This window comes from Pleurodeles waltl, chromosome 4_1, assembly GCF_031143425.1.
Source record: "Pleurodeles waltl isolate 20211129_DDA chromosome 4_1, aPleWal1.hap1.20221129, whole genome shotgun sequence".
NCBI classification, from domain to species: domain Eukaryota; kingdom Metazoa; phylum Chordata; class Amphibia; order Caudata; family Salamandridae; genus Pleurodeles; species Pleurodeles waltl.
In genome coordinates this window covers 1,002,924,927-1,002,948,093 of record NC_090442.1, presented here as the reverse complement: position 1 = coordinate 1,002,948,093, position 23,167 = coordinate 1,002,924,927, and the positions used below count along the sequence as shown (strand labels likewise).

The 23,167-nt window shown below is 43.1% G+C and overlaps 1 protein-coding gene across 1 annotated transcript in view; it reads right to left on the bottom strand.

Annotated features, from left to right (window-relative positions):
• The window catches only part of SYPL1 (synaptophysin like 1), a 212,490-nt gene extending 198,528 nt beyond the window's left edge, over positions 1 to 13,962 (bottom strand). Inside the window, exons 1-2 of the mRNA XM_069229850.1 lie at positions 13,903 to 13,962; positions 13,690 to 13,761 (exon numbers count right to left, since the gene is read on the bottom strand). Of these exons, the coding sequence (XP_069085951.1) occupies positions 13,690 to 13,761; positions 13,903 to 13,920 (90 nt within the window). The 5' untranslated portion in view covers positions 13,921 to 13,962. The remainder of the gene's footprint in view (positions 1 to 13,689; positions 13,762 to 13,902) is intronic.
• Positions 13,963 to 23,167: the final 9,205 nt, after the last annotated feature.

The window sequence follows — 23,167 nt, the reverse complement described above, 5'->3', positions numbered from 1 at the left end:
TTCCGACATAATGCCAGTTAACTACAGTGTTTTAATGAACAACTAGAGTGCTAACATTCTGAATTGGTGCCGAAAGTGTGGCACATCTGCGCGCCATCTTGATGGAATCGAAGTGGAAAACTGAAAGCATTTTCTACTGAAGATACCACAGTAAATGAGGAGATTAGGGAGTTTTATAACAAATAGGTCTCCCAAGATGGCCACCAGAGGAAAAGCCCAAATATCACCCAAATGCAGTCCAAGTATGGGCCAATGACTGAAGTGCGCAAAACACTTGATGCTTTTGTTTTCGCAGTTTTACATAGTGCAGACTTAACCCGAAGATATTGGAGTGCGTTCCATGAGCTTCAGTTACATTACATAAGGACACATTCCTTTTTGGGCTTTAGTTATAGGGAGATTATGTGATTTGCCCGGAATCACAGGCGGTCGAGCTGACGTAGAAACTCGAACCTGGTCCCCAAGTTGCAAAGCCTGCAGCTCTAACTCCACATCCTCTCCCCTAAGTGAAACATATAATCAAGTGTTCAACTGGATAACAAAGCATAAAGATAGTACATAATTTAGAACTGCGCTGTCACTATTTGGGATCTCAGACAATATGTTCTCATCTTAGTTTTGTTAGCGCCCTATCCATAATTTCTATGGGAATAAGATCCTAATGTTTATCATTTCTAAAGGAAAAGCTTTGGGTATTACAGTTTTAAATACATCAAGATGTCCGGTGTGCCACACTTTTGTAATAAATATAGAATTTTAGCGATCTAGTTGTTCAATAGAATGCTGTGGGGAGGCAGAAGTCAGGGGCAGACTCAGGTAATTGAGGGCAGGGAGGAGGTTGCTGAGACAAAAAGTAAACCACACTGGGCAGGGGAGAGGGGTAGTGGCAGCACAACGGACCATGAAGGGCAGGGGAAAGGCGGGTAGGGGCAACAAACCAACCACGCAGGACAGGAAAGAGAGGATGTGCCAATATAACAGACCACTGAGGGAAGAAGGAAGAGGCAGTACAACCATTAATGCCAACAGACCAGATCCAGGCAGGAGACTCCCAATGTTTCTAAGCCCAAAATGGCTTTATTTTATCTGTCGCTTACCTAAAATCTCCTCTTTTTCAATGTAAGCCAATGGGGAAAATCAATTCCCCAGGTTTTATTTTAAAAAATCTCCCTCTTACCAAGTTCAAAGTGATGGCAACATTGTATCACCGACGGCAGGAGGAATGGGGTATAGGCATGGACTCTGATAACAGAGGGCAGGAGGGAGATGTTTAGGTGCACCAAACTGACCTTACAGGGCAGGAGTCAGGGGTTGTAGCAGTACAATACACCACAAAGCGCAAGCAGGACAGCAGTGCAGCACAATAGACCATGGAAAATAATAGGGAGGGAACAGGGCCATGCACATAGACATGATAGAGCAGAGGGGAAAGAGACAAGGGCAGCAAGCTGGCCGTAATGGACAGACAGGAGGGACATTTGCAGCATAACATACCATGAAGGGCAGGAGGGAGGAGGTAGGGGCACGACAATGGAACAGACAAGGCGGATAGGGTCCTGCACATGGAAAACAGGGGGCAGATCAGGAGTAGCAAGCTAACCATGGAGGGTAGGCAGGAAGGGCAGTGGAAACAACACATTGGAAGGCAACAGTGAGACTATAATGGCATACACACAGACAATGGAGGGAAAGTGGGAGGGGGTCAGGGGCAGTAGGCTGACCAAACGGGCCTGGAGGGAGGGGCGGTTGCAGCACAGAAGGCCATGCATGGCAAGCAGGAGGGGTAGTGGCGGCACAAATACCATGGTGGGCAAGGGGGAGTGGGCAGGGGCATACACAAAGGACCATGGAGGACAGAAGGGAGGGGTAAAGGCTGGACACAGAGAGAGCAAGGGTAGGGTCTTCACAGCAGACCATGCAAAACAGGCAGGAGGAGCTGACACACATGGAGCATGGAGGGCTGAAGGGCATGGCAGCAAAGTGGACCATGGAGGACAGGAGGGGATTGGTGTATGAAACTCGAGCAGGCAGGGTAGAGGTGTCAGGTACAGGTGACAGCCATTTCACCATGCTAGGCAGATTGAAGGGGCAGTAGCAGCTCAACAGAACATTTAGACTAGATGGGAGGGGCAGTGGCATATCCATGGAACATAGTGGGGAAAAAAGGAGGGAGCAAGGGAATGCACACAGACATCGGAGGGCAAGGGTAGGAGGGGAGCTGCAGCAACTAAGCACAGAGGCCAAGAGGGAAATGATGGTGAATAGAATTGGGTAACAAAGGGCAGGAGGGGTGGGAAGGGACATCATGCTAAATGGAGGGAAGTGGCAGCACATCGGACCTTGCAGGGCAGGAAGGAGGGGGCTGGTGCATGGATTGAGACAAAAGAAGGTTAAGGAGGAGGTGGCTGAGGCAGCAAACTAACTGTTAGGGGCAGGCGGGAAGGGCAGTGGCAGGATAACAGCCACACAGGGCTGTAACGAGGGAGTAGGTGCATGAACTCGGGCAATGGATGGCAAAGAGGAGGGGGACAGAAACAACAAGCTTGGGTGGGGGAGGCACAATGCCAGGCCAGGCATGGTGTCCGTACCCCTCCCCCCCAACTGTGCACTGCGATGGCCATCTTAACACAAAAAAATAAAAACCTGGAAATTCACTGAAAAAAAACCTACGGTTACAGGGATGTTTATAGTTCGGAAATAAATAAAACAAAAATGTTTAAAATTAGAAATTCACAAAAAAAAATTAAAAAATTACAATGACTTCTAGTTAGATTCAGATTTTAAGCGCACAAAACGATAGAAATTCAGCTGTTCTACTCAGTTATTGCAAGTAACTATAACTCGTGCCCCAAAATAACTATACCTCACATGTTCGCCATGCACAGCTAATTACCCCAGATATTATATCACTCATGACATCATTGATAACAACACTATAACAATTGCAGTAAAATTGCAGAGAAAATTGTGCATGGCGGACATGAGTTAGAGTTATAGTTACCTTAGGAAACGAGTTATAGTTCCTTTAAATAACTAGGGGCACGAGTTATAGTTACTTTAAATAACTAACAGCTGAATTTCTATGGTTTTATGCACGTACAATGTGAACCTAACTATAAAATACCTGTAACCTTTGTTTTTTTTTTTAGTAAATTTCTACTTTTTTTTCTATTTCCTAACTATAACATCCCTGTAACCTTTGTTTTTTCTAGTGAATATATATATTTAGATATTTTGGGAACCGTTATATATGCCCCCTTTTATTAATCTTAGCCTCCCTTTACCGCTTCCACCACCTAAAACATAAAATTAGCCTTACCTCCCTTTACTTCTATTCACCCCATGAGAATAAAGTCACCCTTCCCTTTTACCCACCCCTAAAACTCTCAAATCAGCCATACCCCCCTTTAACTCTTCCCACCCCAGGTAAATAAAGACAGAATAAGTGCCCATGTCACTTAGAAGGTGTGCGTTTGCATGGTGCATGCACTACAAAAAGATGCAGGCAGCTCCATTAAAGGCTTTTTTCCCCATTCTTCTTTAGCCGTGGAGTACCTCATGGGGGAAGCCGTTCTGCACTATGGATTCTGCCCAGCATTGCTAAAAAAAAAAAAAAAAAACACATTGGCTAGGTCAACAGGTCGCAAAAGGGGAGGCTATTGGCTTTACCAGTTCTTGGATTTCAGCACAGCCATTCAAATCGGCGTTAAGATGGACAGAGCTTTGCAGTGTGTTGTGAGCTGTACAGCTGAGTGCCGATTCGCGTGCTACAATCAAGGACTAGTCAAAAATCGCTCATCACTGACTTATGGGCAATACAAAACACTACTGGATGGGCGTTTACAAGAAAGAAGAGGCAAACATAAAGGAGGATATACAGCATAGAAGAAAGATCACCGAAGGTCAAGCAAATACTCTGCTCATATGACGATCAGGAGACATGAATGTGCTAATACTTCAGGGCAGTGACTGCTTCGCAGTATGTGGATTTAACTATTGCTCTATAACCGTTGGCACCATTCAGCCAAACAAACATCAGAATGAGGGTTTTATAAATAGAGGCAGACAGAAAAGGTAACTGTCGCGACTTTCAGCAAATAGCAAAACGAACTTGCCTAAAAAAAAAACACTAATTTACTATTATGTAATTATTATTGCTCCGCCTTGTTGGAAGGCATGTGAATCCATCACGAGGTCCAAAATGTATGCACGCTAATCTTCCTCTTTTCTTGGGTACGAATAACTGACAGAAGACAAACAGATCTTCTGTTATAATACAATTGCAAAACCCAGACTGGAATGTATGAACATGTTATACAACAACCACGCAACAACTGCATAGAATGACATGTAACAATGGTAGGTATCAGAGTCTCCCGACATTTCCCCCTCCAACTTTTCTTTTAAGCAAAGGCATTTTTTCTTGTAAGTATGGGTCATTTAAAAATGTATTTGTCCACGGACATCCGCTTCTCCACCCAGCTGCATAAGCGACTCAAACCCTACGAACTTGAGTTGTCTTAATCAGTTAATAGTCCCGGAGGGTTGCACATTTTGTGACTTTGGCTGTTTTCATCTCGTACTTAGTAGGGTCATCTTTCCATGGCGCACCTTTTAAGGATGATATGTTGGCATCCGAGTGGAGGGAAGGGGAATGGAGAGTTCTCCCCCTCCCTCCTTTTACCTGGAAATATGCCAAATTTGCAGTGATTTCCAGTTCCACCCTCTGTTAAACACTCGGTTAGACTGCAGTCTGACAACGCCCAGCGCTGCTTCAAAGACGTAAAGTTGTCAGATTGGAATGCACTAACATGTTATACAACAACCACGCAACAACTGCATAGAATGTCATTTAACAATGGTGGGTATCTGAGTCTCCCGACACACCCCCACCCCCTCCAACGTCATTACAGCATATTCCAAATGTGGGGCTACTTCTGGCAAGAAAGAAGCCATTCAAATGAATTATAATGCTACTATTATAACTAACTGTATTATAGCTAGTCCCAGCTTCTTCTCACAAGATTGTCTTTATCGGCGTGACTCTATAAAGGTTGCTGACAAGAGTGACGAAAAGATACACTTAAATGACAGCGGTGCACGGTGCCCTGCTACGACCAAACAAATTATACAAACTATGAAAATAACGCCCACCATGAATAACAAAATAAATCCTGCTGAAACTGTTTTCTTTGCCTTTTTTTGGAACAGCGAACCCAAACTAAAGCAAAACACAACATGAAGGCACACACACAAGCACTTGCAAAGCCTATTCTCGTCCTAAAATAATAAGCCCATTGTTCTGCGCAATATACCTCTTTCTTGCAGAAGTGGTCAGTTTTCTCAAACGGACAACATGGAACCGCGAACTTTGGCAAAGCCTGTCTTTTTCATGTGTTAACGGCTCCAAGATGCCGTGTGGCACTAGTCATGCACAGATAGCACAAACAACACTCGGACACACACACACATATGCATATAAATACATACAGGCAAATGCAGAAAGTTGAATGCCCGATGGATGCATTCATTTATTCATGGGGAGGTGGTGTACACATGGATGAATAAAATGTTGGGAAGCTATTAGGGCATACAACTGTGGATGAGTGAGTAGAAGGACGGATGGTTGCACTGAAATGCAGGAGTGGATGGATGAATAAATGCCTAGAAGACGATGGGTGAACGTATGCATGAGGGTGGGTAAAAAATACATGGGTATCTGTGGGCAGCCCACGTGTGTAGTAGAGGTGTGTGGATGGTGTGCATGGATGGATGGATGATGCCCTGAGGGAAGAATCGGCAGATGAGCACCTCGATCGGTAAGTGCAAAAAGATGGTTGGGTGGTGCATGAGAAGAAAGTTGCATGAGTGGGAAATGAATGCATGAGTGTGTGTGGGTGGGGGAGGGGGGTAAACAAGTAGAAGGAAGACTGCCCCTGCTACAGTTGCCATCTCACTTCTTCTGATTTAAGGGGGGGGGGGGGGGGGAGTGAACAAGCGGCTGTACAGACCAGTAGCATTTTGACGCTTCGGCAAGTATAGTTTAAAAAAAAAAAAAAAAAAATACACAATCTGAAATTAGTCATATGGAGACAAAATGTCACTGTTTACTACACCTTATGAAAGGATAACAGCAGATTCACAAATCAATCTACTTTGGGTGGCAGTGGTTGTATATAAAAAAAAAACAAATTAAAAAAAAAACAGAACACACCAAGATGGGCTGCAGAAGGAGCACAAATCTACTATGTTGATACATGAGAGTTGCATTGTTTTACCAAAGTGAAGCGCTCTTGTGATTGAATACTGTGGAGCCAGTGATCAATAGGAAAGTGGGATGGGACATATTGTTTTCTAAAAGTGGTCTTGGAAGCCACCCGTTACTATTGGTTGGTTTCGTTGTCACTCTTATTTCCTTGCATCATGTTTACCATAACAAGCATTTACAGGCAAATGTTTAAGCTTCCATGTTACACCTCACCAGCACAGATCTGACTGGACTTCTGCCTGCTCAAGCAGTCTCTTGTAAGGCACGAAGCCTACATGAACTTTTTTCATAAAACGAGAAGTGCGGCCGGGAACACCATAAATCACAAGATATGAAAGGAAATAACTATGAATCCCCGCTCTCCGGCTCAAAAGTATCTTGACACCTAAATCAAGCAGCTAGACTGGAGAGTTTATGGTCATCAAAGCTCAACCATAAGCTATTCAAATCACTAACCAAAGAAATAATAAAACACCTATCCCAAATTGAAGACAAGATAACTTTGGAGAAAAGGCAACATGTCTGGCTAGTTTTAAATAGCTATAAGACCTCAGCCATACCCGGGAGAAGTCCTAATGTACAGCATTAAGAGGAAATATCCGCTTTACCGCTTGGGGGTCCTCTCAGTGGGCAAACACGAGAGCAGAAATGGTGTCGACCTGCAAAAGATGGGTCTTGCCAGCTTTGTGGGCTAGCGCCCGAAACTGTGGCTCATATGTTGTGCTTATGCAACAGCACTTTGAGGGATCGCCCCAGGATACTGCATACTGCACCCGCTATGGGTACAACAGGAGTTAGCACGTGCAGACATGTGGTCCTAAGCTGTCTTGATTCAGATAATCAAAAACCGATTGCCCAAACAGTGAGATATTCGAGGGGCTTGGAGCATGCTCTGACTGCTACAACCACCCAAAAGCACAAGACACAGGCCTCTGCTTCCTGCCATGGCGCCAAAACAACAATGGAGGCACGTCTGTGACTTTATAACTCAGAAGCAAATGGCACTTAAAACTGTTAGGCGGACACTGGAGTCCTACAGTGCGCATGTGCCAAACAGCGCTTTTATTTCACATTGGACTTGTACAGTAGGAATGGCCTTTTCAAATTGGGCTAGGCGGTACACTCTGCACTTTAGGGTCTGAAGGTCTGCCTAGTGGCAATATTTTTTTTATGTGAAATAAGTGTTATACTTGAATTTTAGTGTAATGGTTTTAATTAACTGAGCACTTAATAAATTATTACGACTTTTAAAAAAATCAAGGCCAGGCAACTTTAAAAACAGGCATAAAAGCACTTTAAATCCTACATCATGTTTAGTATTTAAAAAATGTACAAAAAGAGAACCCTTCTATTTACTGGTTTTATGCCCAAAATTGTTACAGGATTCTTTTGAAATATTTACTATGCTTTAGTGACACTTGTCAAAGCCATTTTTGGATTTTGGACCAGGCAACACTATCAGATACAGCAATATTAGTAAATTGACTGACTGCAACCGAGGGGAGCAACCACCGACAATCTACCAAAAGAAACAGGGCATATCATATGTCCCAGGGATGACTGGAATGGAAAAAAAAAAAAAAAAAAAGGAAAGTGATCTATACATATTTCAACTAGAGAAAAAAAAGAGTTTCCTTCAGTGCCATGGACTGCTGGATGAATACCTTCTTGGCTGACATCCACAAGCAGAATGCTTTCAGTCAGAGGCAGCTAGGCTAATGGCTAAAGTGCACTGACCCTTTGCAAATTGCTGTGGCGGAAGAAGAAAGATGAGAATGACAATTTAACAGACCAATGTATGAAGAGGGCTGAATCAAAGCCCCTGTACGCATTTTGTAAATATTTTTGGGAAAAACAAAAAGGGCTTGTCTAATGCTAGCCATAAAAACTAAGTTGAGAAATTAGAATATGGAGAAAAAAGGGGAAATTGAGCCTTGAAAATACAGTGAAAACACTGAACATCTTTACTTGGACAAGGCAAGTCTTGAGCTCCAGATGCATACTTCTGAGCTGGATGGATTTTGGCTTAAGACTGAGTGCTGCAAAGCATGTGGGCACATAAAACTAGAGGAAAAATATAGTTTGGGCACTACAGAGGGGTGTTTGAGCCAGATTCCAGGCTTCCAGAGTGCACTCATTTTCAGGTCTTGCTTGACAACGCAACTCTCACAATCTGAACGACGTATTGTTACCAAATCTTTTAAAATATACAGAGGGCTCTGACTTCACCAAGGGTTATTCTCTTTCATCTCATTCTGTTGGCTAATTGATATATCATTCTGCCTCCAAGGACGTGCTTCCATTTGAATGCCTGAGGGACTTCTTGCACCTTAAATGTACACTCAATCACCTCGCTGTCTGTCACATTTAATTCTGCATCTCCTGTATGCATTCTATACAAAAACAGTCATTTTATGCAGCTTCTTTTCCAATCATTTGTTAATGCCCGAGTTTACAGACACTGACACATTACAGCTAGACCTGTCGGCTTTGGCCGTGTTCTTTTCACTGGGTATCCACATTTCTGAGCTTTTGAATCCGTGTAATTTCATCAAACTATTATCTTGAGAAAACTGACATACATAAACTATCCCTATGTAAAATTGTAATAATGCATATCAATTTTTGCGAAGTATTTTTGCTAAAGGGGACTGGGTAGAACAGAAAATAGTTCACTTAAAATAACACGAAGTGGAAGTGAATTTGTGAGTGATTTTGCATATTTTTTGCAAAACAAAATTTCTCAATTCCTAACGGAATTAACAAAAACACTGGGACCGTCTGTCTGCGATTTCATTAAATGCTTCATAATAACAATAAGAACAATTGTGTCAGCAAGATAACCCTCCAAATATCAGCATCATAAACTGTGCAATGCTTCAGAGCCAACGTTTTCATTTGGGGTTTGTTTTAGTGGCATGACCACCTATTTTAAGTAAAGGTCAGCTAAAACATTTATTTTGAAATACAAACTTAAACCAGCAAACAGTTCAGCCTTTGACTTAGTGGATCACCTTATTCTATGGAATAAGCTTCGAATTCTGCGTGTTCCCAGTAGCTTACTTACAGTTTTACAGGAATTGCATTACCAGATTTGGGCACAGGTTGAACTAGGTTTAAAGGGGACCCTTTCTACAAGAATTCCGCTGGGTGACGGGCTAAGGCAAGGCTGTGTCATGGCCCCCACATTATTCTCCTTATCTCTGGCAGATTTGCCCCATAACCTAGATAGCACAAATCTTTTTCAACAAAAAAGGCACATATCGTGCCTCCTATACACGGACGATTTGGCCATTTTAGATCTGATACAAGCGGGCCTCCAGATGAAGCTGTAAAGATGTAATTTGTTTTTGTGGCTACTAAATTAAAGGTTAATTTGGAAAAAAACAAAAATAATTACTATGGGGAAAGGGTGAAAGCATATAAGTGGGTACTAGGTAATGAAACAAGGGAGGTAATACCCTCTTATAAATACTTAGGAATGTTGTTTAATAACAGAATGCACCGGGAAACTCAAAGAAATAGTGGAGGCTCGGATACTCTCCAATATAGAAGGTCTAGTGGAACGTAAAAATAAGTTCAGGGGACCTTTTATGTCCCCGGTATTTACCGCTTATAGTGCCAGGTACCCACCCAATGCCTGAATGGGGCAGAGCTGCTGACCCCAAGCACAGAGGCAAGCTGGGAGAAGTGCAAGTGTCTGAAAAACCTATTAGTCCTGCCCAAACGCACAATGTGCCCGGCAATACCTTTAGAAGGGAACCTGCAGGCATGGAATTACCTAGCCTATAAAGCAACCTTACGCTTCTGGGATAAACTCTGGACATCGGAGGTCCAAAAGGTGTTGTGGCTCTGTGCCGTGGAAATATCAAGAAGCGAACTAAATGGGGCTGCGAAATATATTAGTTAACATTGCAGCGACACTGAAGGTGTAATTATTTAAAGAAATGAAGGCATCCCATCTATCAAAGGGGGAGCTGAGAGTTGTCTGTAAGACAGAATCTAGAGCAGCTGATCTGTATTACGTTGCAGCAAAACTCTCAGAGAGCTACATTTTGGAGTCTTCGGATAATGCAAGGAAGTATCCCTATATATCTGCTCTCCAGAACACCCAGATGCCGTTGTTATTAAAATCTCTGTGGCATTTAAGCTTCTTTATCTAAAACAGAAGGATTCAATGCTTTATTCGATTCTGACAACAACAACTATACCGGTGGGTGGCAGTGTGCTAATTTCAATGTTCATCTATTGTTAGATTGTTTGAATTTTCATAGTACTCGATGTTTGATTTTAAAACTGCTTTTTTAAATATATTATTTACCATCGCAACGAGGCACTGGCATTTGCAACATTCTTGAAAAAAAGCTTGGGATAGAATTACTGTTTAAGATCAGGATTTGTTAATGCTGCCCAAACTCTGTGCTGACTGGATGAATGGATGTTTCAAACTGTTCACTGATGGAATTGTATTGTATTGTATTGTCTAACATGTGGTTAGATGTGGGAGGCATAGATAGGTTAGTTTAGTGATTTTATACTGGACCGAGTGGTGGCTGGGGTTGGAAGCTTTATTGTAAATGTGCATCTATTGTTTTAATAGACGTGTATATACAATAATATTTTTACCTACCTACCAGCAAAAAGAATTCATCTCAAAAGTAGTTTTGATATGCCTCAACTATCCATAAACGATTAACAACGGATGCAGAATTTTTATGTTTAAAAAAAACATACAGCAGCATTTACACTAATTCTTATTCCAAGTCCTGGTCCTTCCAGATAATCAATCAATACATGAAAAAGTGGGAGAGAAATTGCTATAAAAAAAAAAAGGTGACAGCCCTGCCTCGAGCAGGGTGTTCGTTATTACTGGCGTTATTGCTGTACTTAAAGAGGACATACATATGCTAGAACCAGCAAACATACGAAGGAGTTCATGCAACTCTGCTTTGCAAATGTTCAAGTCTTTCTATTTACAAAACTGGAAGCTATGCATAATGACCCCCTTGTTCAGAGACCAACCCATGGAAAACTAGAAGAGTCCCAGACAGCGATTCACTGGGGGTCCCGATTTGCTAAACTAAGAGGGTAAGCTGTACCATTTACTGACAGCAAAGAAGTGATAAAAGAGAGACTCAAAATGAAGTCCTTGACACTTCACATCGTTACAATCCATGTAGGAATAATGCATCAGTAATCCCACACCTGATATAACTGATATCAAAGCATAAATTAATTATATAAAGGGGTACAATTACTGCAGTATTACGAATTATACCTTGGGGAACAACCATAGGAATCTGCATAAATTCCCACAGTTTTTTCAGATATTTCAAGAAAGCATACAGCCAGGTGTGGGGTTTCATCTTTTAACCACGATTGACCCAGTAGCTGAAGTGTACAAGACTTACCCGATTCTTATAAATAAAGTCTAACTTGGCTGAGGCACATTCCATAGTTTGCCGCCCACAAAGAGACAAGCCAAAAACATAGGAAGTGTAATAAAGCAGTGCACAATGTCTTCCAACTCCGATTAGGATATCAGACTTGGATTTCTGAACAGGAACACATGCAACAGGAGAGATGTCTAAACGTTGATGGTCCATGTCAGTGAGGTGGTGCAGCATGAGTTTTTACAGCAGTGTGCTCAATACCCAAATTAAGATACACAACTCGCATGTGTTAAGGGTTACAACATAGTTCTCTTCAGTGAGATGCAGCTACATGTCTAAAACACAGCACGCCTAAGTCCTACATCTGAAAATATGCATAGTGATGTACTGTTTAATGACATATATATTTAATTTAAACACTTGGGGAAGTATTACATCAAGTGCACCGGGGGCGCAACAGGGGTGTGTGTGTCCCCCCCTGCTTTTGCGCCTTCAGGGAGCCCTCAATGCAGTTTAAGAAGTACCTTTGCCCCTACGTCAAAAAAACGATTGCACCCGTATGTGGGGTTTATTTGCACCACTGTCAAATGCAGACCGCGCTGTCACCTGGAGTGAAAAATGTACTGGCAGCTCTAAACAGCTGGTCCTTGTTTTACTAATGCGCTATTCCCAGGTTCTAGGCAAAGAGGGGTGAGCACCGCATCTACAGTCGCAAAGGTTGGCCACTAATAAATCACAAAAACATCCTTGGAAGACTGGCAAACTGAGATGCTATTTTAGGTGTGCATAGTAAATGCGGAGGGGTAAGGGCCAGATCAGTGCTTTAAACGGCAGGCTGTGTCGGGTACAGAGTTCCAGCACTTCTTTACTTTGAAAGAGAGTACCTGTACTTGTGAGCCCTGCTACAACACATTTAATGTGAGGGTACCTGGACTTTTCAGGCGCAAATAGGTGTTCTGAGAAGAAAGTACCAGCATTTCTGTATTTCCATGTAAAGCATTGCGCCGGATGCAATAATAGCGTGACTGGCTAAACTATCACTAAATTAATATCTGGGGGGGGAGCGAGAACACAGAATGATGTGAACATCGCCGCTGAAATTGTCTACCTTTATTGCCAAGCAATTAACACTAGCCTTCTAACAATAGGAAAGCGGCAGGGTCTGCTGTACCGTGTAAATACTGCACAACGGAAGCAGTTTTACCTCAAACCTTGAATGTGTTAAACGGCAAACTGTGTGGTAACCGGTTTATTGTACATGTTTTACTACACGTGGAGTTCACAAATGGCCACCTGATATTTTGGGGCATCTTTTGACCCACTCTACGGGGCGTGGGTTACATGAGATGCATTACCTTGAGATGGAAACCACATAGCTGGCTGATTTTACGCGAAAACAGCGCAAAGAGCTCCCGTCAGTTTGTACACGGAATCATGGAATACTGTAAGCGATTTGGATGGGACCGATCCACAGCAACAACATTTCTTTGATAGAAGAGTATCGTTCCAGCTTCAATGTGAAGCAAAAAAAAAAAAAAAAACACACACACACAGCACCGGACAATCCACACCCCAATCCCGCCTGAAAATGTAGACAGGACGTGAAGACTCAGTGGAGGCCCACCCCGGATACAAGACTTTCTCTTTCAAAGGCCCATGGTGTTGGTGTGATTTATTTATGAAACTATCAACCATCGCCCCAAGATCATTCAGGATATAAGAAGTCATGAGAAAGTAAGAGTACGAAAGTCACTGCCTAGCACCCTCTGTGACAGCTGTCGGGCCCGCCCTCCTCGGGTTGGGTGCACGGTGGAGGCCGAGGGAAGAGAATTCGAGACTCCCTTGAGAGCTTTGGCTCCAAGGTCCTGGCCGCACCCCAGCACAGAGCCGCCCCGGGACCTGCCGCACCCAGCTCTAGCCCGTCAAGGGAAAAAGCACCGCATACTCACAGGCCGTAGGCCCGGTCGCCCCTCAGCCATGAAATCCGACCCCTCCCCTCAGTGACAGCTCTGCGGCCCCGGTACTTACCCACTCCAACACCTTGATGAAGCCCAGAGGCTCCAGGAGCGGACTCATGCTCAGCTGCACGCCCGACATCTTCTGCAGAGAGACAACGAAGAAAACAAGTTGGCAACTGCGGGGTTCACTCACACACGTAGACCTCGCATGCACGCACAACGGTCCCTATGACTTTTTTTCGCAGTCGAAAAAGTTTCTTGAAAGAAATCCCTCCCCCCGTACCTGAGTCAGGCGGTTCATGGACAGGGAGGAGGCGGACAGAAACCAGAAGACGGTCCCGCCCAAGCCACGCCCATTAGTAGCCCAAAACCAACTGATCGCTACCTGCAAGTAGCCCAAAACAAGCCCTACCCACCTTCACACCACATCTGTTTTTATTATATTCTTAAATCTATTGCCAGTTTGTATTTTGTGATCCTGGATTGCCAAGAACAGATAATTGAACAAATCTTTATTTAACATTGTTAACATTTCTCTTTGAGTTCTTTATCATTGCAATTCTGGGTCACATTACTTTACTAATCATTCGGGAGGACTTTAGACATATGCATCCTTTACTTTTGAAGTCATACAGTTACCATTATTTTGTAGTTAACTTCGTGCCATCATGCTTTAAGGAACATATTTTCATATCTAAAAATGGGCACATGGTAAATCTCCCCACCTGCCGATTTTCCCATTTTTTACGGCAAGCCTGCAACGCATCGCTTGCTAGACGTTATTATTTTCAACCGTGGTTCTTAACCTTTTGCTTTTGTGGACCGTCACTAATTCATTTCTAGAATGCAGGTTTTACAGATTTTTCAGATGTGCAAATTGTGGGTGACAATCTGTGCAAATTAGTAATTTTGGTGATTTATGTGACCGTAATCAATGAATTAATGATTTTGCATTTGAAACAAGGCGTTTATTTTATTTAGGAGTGTGAAAAAGAATGTAGTATACTTGTGCCACATTTATAATGTGAGATGCTGTTTAATCAATGTGGATGTAGTTTCTGGAGTTCTGCTCATCTTGCTCCTGCTCATACCCCTTCCCAGTCAGCAGCCCGCTGCAAGCCTTCTCTCATCACAGTTTCCGGGGAGCATGGCAATGAAGTCAATAGAATCCGTGCTTAATTTGTGCTTGTTGTTTCCGGTGCGGAGCACCAGCACTTTTTTTGAGGGCTGGCGCTTATTCCTCTGCTTCAAGCCCCTGCTGCGAGCAAAAGACACATATGGAAAACACGGAGGAAGTGAAAAACGAATAAGCGTCACAATTGGAGACAGCAGAAAGCTGCAAGAGTGAGCTGAAGGTGCAGGGAGCGTCTTTAAATGGATTGAGGAGACCCGAGAGGGCTTCAGGATTACACCGCCTCAGTAATCTGTGCTCGCACATTTAATTGCAGCAGCCGCATGTATAAGCAGAATTCTTTGGGCACCGGCACGTTTTTATTTACAAATTAAGCACTGAATAGAATGAAGTAATATAGAGCAGTGTTCCCCAACCCCCGGGCTGCGGACCGGTGCCGGTCCGTGGATCAATCGGCACCGGGCCGCCCCACTGTGGCGGGCGGTAAATGTTTGATAATTTTTCCGTGGCCCGCTTGTCACACAATGGGACAAGCGGGCCACGGAAAAATTCTCAAACATTTACCGGTCCGCGGCGATAAAAAGGTTGGACAACACTGATATAGAGAATAGAACGTGTGTATTGTGAATGAAACTTTCCATTGTGTATATAAAGTATTATTTTGAAGGATTTCTGCGAAGGTTCTGATGTGAGCATGCAATAGAACGTAACTCTCTGGGCTATAGTTTAAAAATTGTTTCCTAGTGGCTTGAACATCACCAGAGTGCAGTTGCTTAGCAAGCAACTAGAAGATTTCTCTTACTTTAAGAAATGGATAAGTGTTAAAAACCCTTTAAACGTACATAATTGTTTGTGGTTTGCCACTGCGATCTAACCATGATCATACTATGCTGAATTTGCAGTTTATTAATTGATATGAGAGAATGTGCGTAAACACCCCTAGGTATGAAAGATTGGGGTGACTTCTCATTTTACTCCTGAGACTCTCTCTAAGTTTTCTGACACTTTTCTGTTCACTAAGATTTGTCAGTATTTTTGATGAGTGTGACACTTAGAACTTAGCCGGGTTTCTATTAATTGACCCAAGGTTCTGTTATGATTTATGATACTATATTTCTGTATTATTGATTCTTCATGGTTAAAATTTGCATTCTTTTGTAATGTTCTATTAATGATTCTGTATTAAAACGTTAAAGCTTAGTTTGATCTAGTACTGTTATTGAGTGGTCTCAGCTTTTAAAACTGTTTAGCTCTGTTAAATTTGTCTGTTTGAAGGTGGGATCGGTTACTTGCTGCAAGATGAATGAGAAGGGTTGCAGAACGTAACTGCCTAATGTAAATATTGGAATTTTGCAATATTGGGAGTTCAAAAAATGATTGGAATTTGGCTCCTATGGGGGGTCTCAATGATCATTATTGTAAGCCGGGGACTCACGGCCCAAGAATTTGTAGGATTTGAACCTCATAACTATACACACAACTATAGAAACAAGTGCATACCAAACAAATGCTCAAATATTGAAATATTTTGTTTAGTTCACAATCAAATATTGAAACAGTTTTCATATTTTGAATTTTGATTATTTATTTGTATATACTTTTTCATTTTTGTTTATTCATTTTAATATTATTTAAATTTGTAAAACAGTCCAAGGCCTCATGAGCTGCACTCACACACCCCTAGGGGTCGTTGGACAACATGTTAAGAACCACTGTGTTACAACAAAGGGCTTGGCGCCCACCCATTAGTTATCAATTGTTGATTCCACTTCTATTCTTCTTTGCTGCCTCCTAATTGGCTGGCGCAGGCCAAGCATCACTTCTTTTCCTTTCTGTGGACCATTGATCAAGCACAGATTGATTTAACTTGATCACTGCCCGTTTGTTGCTTGCTCTGTGATTGAGGTACTCTTTTCCCCCCCCCCCCCACCCATCCCTACTTCATGGTGCTGCCCCCATCTGAAGTTCCCTCCATCCTCCACCTGCAACTCCATCATGTTGTTTCCCCCTGCTTTTTTTTAACATACTACACAGACGCGCAAGCTGCTGTTCAATGTGGCTTTAAAAAGTGATATGACACGCGATCAATGGTGGTAAACATTTTTTTTTTTTTTTACTTCAAGCCATGTTGCAAAGCAACCCACACTGCTGTGCGATATGACTAAACAACATTGACAAAGCCAATATATCTTGCATAGGCGCAGCCTACTGTCTTTGTTTTACTGACCTTGACAGAAAAGTATCCATGAGTTCAATTTTAGAGAGTTCCTATTCACTGCCATACAAAATTAGGTAGTGTGGTCAATTTGGGTAGTTTTCAAATAAGCATCATTGATGAGATCAGAGGAGGTAACGTGAACCTTGACCATGATTCCTTAACAGCAAGCAACATCTTTTGACATCCTTGCCCCACTATTACTTACTATTTGTGACCTCACTCTTTTGTAAGCCAGCTAAGATGCATAAATACTGAATAACATATGTAGGTGTGTGGAATTTATATATCCCAACACACAAGACCAGGATTTGCTTGGTGGGGTGGGGGTACAAAGATTCCATGTCTGTTTTGTCTGTTGGACAACTAGACCGTAAATTACACAAACAGGATCAGAGCTGTGGCAGCCTGGCACTTTCACAGCGGACTGATGTAAAGCCCTTAAAATAAAAGAACAATCATAGTAGACAGTTTTTAAGTTTGCATATGAGTGACATTTCAATGTCGGCATTGTGATTATGTGTGTCATTTCATTGTTTTACGCATGACACTTTGAGTGACACATTTACCAGTATGTAAGTGGGGAGTTATACACGAATAATAAACATATTTCAGATATGACTTTGATTCCCATTGCACATAGTAATGGACAGCTGGATTTCCTTGTGGTGTAGTGCAAGTTTTATGCTCCATACACTTCATTAATCATATGTTAATCTATGTTTAAATGTGTGGCTATATAAGTATAAAGAGACCACATTTTATAAAACTTAAGTAAAACCATTGGATTGTGGTATTCTTATGTTAGCCAAATGCACATTTATAAAGCTTTTTTAACTGTGACTAGGCCTCAATCGCCCAAAACTTACATATCTAACCTAACATTGTTTTCAAATATGCTTTCACATTTTTCTTTCCCTTGCAGAAGTTAGATGAACTTCAATAGTTAGAGGAGTGCCTCATTGATTTGCCTGTACGAAAACTAATATAATTAACAGTCTGCTGTGATTTACATTGTGCGTGGGGATGAAAAGACCCTCATGTAACATGCAGTCCTAGCTGCACATACACTCAAGTTTGTGCAGCTGTGGGCGCCTCTGTCTGATGATGGGAATGAGGGGAGTTTGTAATCTGACTGGTACAAATTTGGAGGGGGTTGGTGGAAAGACATTCTGAAGAAATGTGTTTTATTTGTACACCTTAGAATAGTTGTTAGGAGAGCATGCGCTGACTTTCCTGGAGGAAGACCTTTGCCAACTCTGCTACCTGAGATCTCATACATCTACGTTCTTGAGTTAGACTCCTGAACATTTCTGCTTTTTACCCTGAACTTATGCTTGGTTCATTGCAGACTTAAACATTCTGTTTAGAATTTATTTTGCTATCTTTCAATGCTTTATTTAGTATAGGGAGGTTTCTTTATGAAACCAATACGGGCTCTGTTTTGCTTTTTGGGTGTTGCTATGATTTACATTCTCCTTTACTTGATATATCTAGGAAAATTTGATCAACAATACTGAATTTAACCCCTTCACTGCCAGGCCTTTTCCCCCCCAGGTGCCAGGCCTTTTTTTGGCTATTTGGGGCAGGGCGCGCTTAGGCCCTCATAACGTTTTGTCCACATAAGCTACCCAGGCCAAATTTGCTTCCTTTTTTTCCAACATCCTAGGGATTCTAGAGGTACCCAACTTTGTGGGTTCCCCTGAAAGAGACCAAGCAATCAGCCAAAATACAGTGAAAATGTTGTTTTCTTTTTTTTAAAAAAAGGGCTACAGAAGAAGGCTTGTGTTTTTTTCATGAAATTGGCATCAAGAAAGGGCTTACAGTGCTAATATCACCAGCTTCCCAGCTTTCAGGAACAGGCAGACTTGAATCAGAAAACCCAATTTGCAACACAATTTTGGCATTTTACTGGGACATACCCCATTTTTACGATTTTTTGTGCTTTCTGCTTTCAGCCTCCTTCCAGTCAGTGACAGAAATGGGTGTGAAACCAATGCTGGATCCCTGAAACCTAAACATTTCTGAAAAGTAGATAACATTCTGAATTCAGCAATGGGTAATTTGTGTAGATCTTAAAAGGGTTTCCTACAGAAAATAACAACTGAAATAAAAAAATATTGAAATTGAGGTGCTAAAACAGCCATTTTCTCTACGTTTTACTCTGTAACTTTTTCCTGCAATGTCAGATTTTTGAAAGCAATATACCGTTACGTCTGCTGGACTCTTTTGGTTGCAGGGATATATAGTGCTTGTAGGTTCATCAAGAACCCAAGGTACCCAGAGCCAATAAATGAGCTGCACCTTGCAGTGGGTTTTCATTCTATACCGGGTATACAGCAATTCATTTGCTGAAATATATAGAATGAAAAATAGGTATCAAGAAAACCTTTGTATTTCCAAAATGGCCACAAGATAAGGTGTTGACGAGCAGTGGTTATTTGCACATCTCTGAATTCTGGGGTGCCCATACTAGCATGTGAATTACAGGGCATTTCTCAAATAGATGTCTTTTTCACACACTGTCTTATATTTGGAAGGAAAAAATGTAGAGAAAGACAAGGGGCAATAACACTTGTTTTGCTATTCTATGTTCCCCCAAGTCTCCCAGTAAAAATGGTACCTCACTTGTGTGGGGGGGAGGCCTAGCGCCCGCGACAGGAAATGCCCCAAAACACAACATGGACACATCACATTTTCCCAAAGAAAAAAGAGGTGTTTTTAGCAAAGTGCCTACCTGTGGATTTTGGCCTCTAGCTTAGCCGGCACCTAGGGAAACCTACCAAAACTGTGCATTTTTTAAAACAAGAGACCTCGGAGAACCCAAGACGGGGTGACTTGTGGGGCTCTCTCCAGGTTCTGTTACCCAGAATCCTTTGCAAACCTCAAAATTTGGCTAAAAACACTTTTTCCTCACATTTCGGTGACAGAAAGTTCTGGAATCTGAAAGCAGCCACAAATTTCCTTCCACCCAGCATTCACCCTAGTCATCCGATAAAAATGGTACCTCACTTGTTGGGTAGGCCTAGTGCCCGCAACAGGAAATGCCCCAAAACACAAAGTGGACACATCACATTTTCTCAAAGAAAACAGGTGTTTTTTGCAAAGTGCCTACCTGTGGATTTTGGCCTCTAGCTCAGCCGGCACCTAGGGAAACCTACCAAACCTGTGCATTTTTTTAAAACTAGAGACCTAGGGGAATCCAAGACGGGGTGACTTGTGGGGCTCTCACCAGGTTCTGTTACCCAGAATCCTTTGCAAACCTCAAAATTTGGCTATAAAAACACTTTTTCCTCACATTTCGGTGACAGAAAGTTCTGGAATCTGAGAGGAGCCACAAATTTCCTTTCAACCAGCGTTCCCCCAATTCTTCCGATAAAAATGGTACCTCACTTGTGTGGGTAGGCCTAGTGCCCGCGACAGGAAATGCCCCAAAACACAAAGTGGACACATCACATTTTCTCAAAGAAAACAGAGGTGTTATTTGCTAAGTGCCTACCTGTGGATTTTGGCCTCTAGCTCAGCTGGCACCTAGGGAAACCTACCAAACCTGTGCATTTGTGAAAACTAGAGATATAGGGGAATCCAAGACGGGGTGACTTGTGGGGATCTCACCAGGTTCTGATACCAGGAATCCTTGGCAAACCTCAAAATTTTGCTAAAAAAACACTTTTTCCTCACATTTCGGTGACAGAAAGTTCTGGAATCTGAGAGGAGCCACAAATTTCCTTCCACCCAGCGTTCCCCCAAGTCCCCCGATAAAAATGGTACCTCAGTTGTGTGGGTGGGCCTTGTGCTCGCAGCAGGAAATGCCCCAAAACACTATTTGGACACATCAAAATGATCAAATAGAAAACAAACTGTTTTTGCGGGGGGGGGCACCTGCGTTTTTGGTCCTGGGGTCAGCAGCCATCTAAGGAAACCTATCAAATTCAGACATTTCTGAAAACTAGACACCCGAGGTAGTCAAGGGAGGTGTGACTTGTGTGGATCCCCCAATGTTTTCTTAACCAGAATCCTCAGCAAACCTCAAATTTAGCTAAACAATCACATTTTTCCCACATTTCTTTGTGGGATCACCGCACCGGGACAAATTTACTATCACCCAACATTCCCCTCAGTCTCCCGGTAAAATGATGCCTCTCTTGTGTAGGTGGGCCAAGTGTTTGTGACAGAGAAGAGCCAAAAACACGTCGAAATTGAGGGGGAACCAAAGTGGGTCGAAAAGGGCAGTTTGAAAAAAAAACATTTTTAGGCTGACAAGTGCAGCAGAAATTTTATCGGTATAGATGAGACAATGCTGGGTGGTAGGAATTTTGTGGATTCCTGCAGATACCGGAAGGTTCCATCACAAAAATGTGGGGAAAAATGTGTTCTTTCCAGAAAAGTTGCAGGTTTGCAGGACATTGTGGGTAAGGAAATGGTGCGGGGTGCATGTGAAAAACACCACCCTGGAATCAACTAGATGTTTAGTTATTCAGCTGTGTCTAGGTCTTGTGGATTTTTTTACATGGCAGCGTCCCAAAGTAAAAAAAAGTGCAGCCCTCACCATTCCAAGTGGGGCGATTTTGAGAGTTACCAAGCTCTCATGGCCCAAACGTAAAACAAAAACAAAAAATAATCAAATGTCCTCTTACTTGCCATGGGATACGATGTTTTAGTGTGTGGGGGAGAGCTGAAAGACTGTTAGCCCCTTGAGTTCGGGTGGGGGCATAACCAGGCCCATACTGATTGGTAGACACCACCCCACAATTTTCTTTTATTTTTTTTATTCCCTGGCATCGAGTAGACTTTCTGTCCCCCCGGGGTGTGGATCGGGGGTAATTGCCCAATCTGCCCACTGGTGGGCAGAACAACTTTGGCCCCATTTATTTGGGGTGGGGGTATGGCCATACCCCCAACCTCTTATTTGAAAACAAAAATCTTCCCTGATCTCTGGTGGGCTTTCTGCCCCTCTAGGGGGCATATGGGCCTTCCACAAATAGGCCAATCTGCCCCCAAGGGGGGCAGTTATGGCAAACAGTAATGTGCTCCCATGGGGAGCGACCCTTGCCCAAGGGGCTGCCCCACCCAAACAAAACACATACATACACACACACCAATCCTTGGTGTCTAGAGGTTTCTGAACCCTTTGGGGGCAGATTGGCCTAACAAAAATAGGACGATCTGCCCCAAGGGGGGCAGTAATGGCCTAATAATAATTTGTCCCCCCCCGGGAGCGACCCTTGCCTAAGGGTTCGCTCCCCAAACATAAAAAAAATAAAAGTAAACAAAAAAAATGTATCCCTGGTGTTTAGTGGTTTTCTGCCCCCCCTGGGCGCAGATTGGCCTAATAATTTTAGGCCGATCTACCCCCAGGGGGGGCAGCAATGGCCTAATAATAATTTGACCCCACCACCGGAGCGACCCCTGCCGAAGGGGTCGCTCCCCAAACATAAAAAAATGAAAAAAACCAAGAAATACAATTATCCCTGGTGTCTAGTGGATTTCTGCCCCCCTGGGGGCAGATCGGCCTAATAATATTAGGCCAATCTGCTCCCGGGGGGACAGAAATTGCCTAGAAATAATTTGCCCCCCGAGGAGCGGCCCTTGCCCAAGGGGCTGCTCCCCTTATTTGAAATAGCCCCCCAAAAAAAGACCTGGTGTCTAGTGATTTCTGCCCCCCCGGGGCAGATCGCAAGGCTGATCTGCCCCCGGGGGGCAGAAATGGCCTAATAATAATTCCTCCCCCCCCCGGAGCTACCCTTGCTCAAGGGGTCGCTCCCCAATCATAAAAAAATGTAAAAAACAAAAAATAAAAATATCCCTGGTGTCTAGTGGATTTCTGCCCCCCCCAGGAGCAGATCGGCCTAATAATATTTGGCCGATCTGCCCCCGGGGGGGGCAGAAATGGCCTACAAATAAATTGCCCCCCTGGGGAGCAGCCCTTGCCCAAGGGGCCGCTCTCCTTATTTCATAAATAAAAAAAATAAAAAAATCCCTGGAGTCTAGTGGGCATTTCTGCTGCCCGATCGCATTGCGATCGGGCAGCAGAAATGCTCAGAGGGACATGAAAGGAGAGGAAAGGCCTTTCCTCTCCTTTCATGCCTCTCTGCCCCCTCCACGTGATCGGAGGAAATATGCAAAGCATTTCTCCTTCAAGCTGAGCTTCCTGTGCTGGGGGGAAGGCCACTGATGAGGTCAGAGCGCGAAAACGCTTTG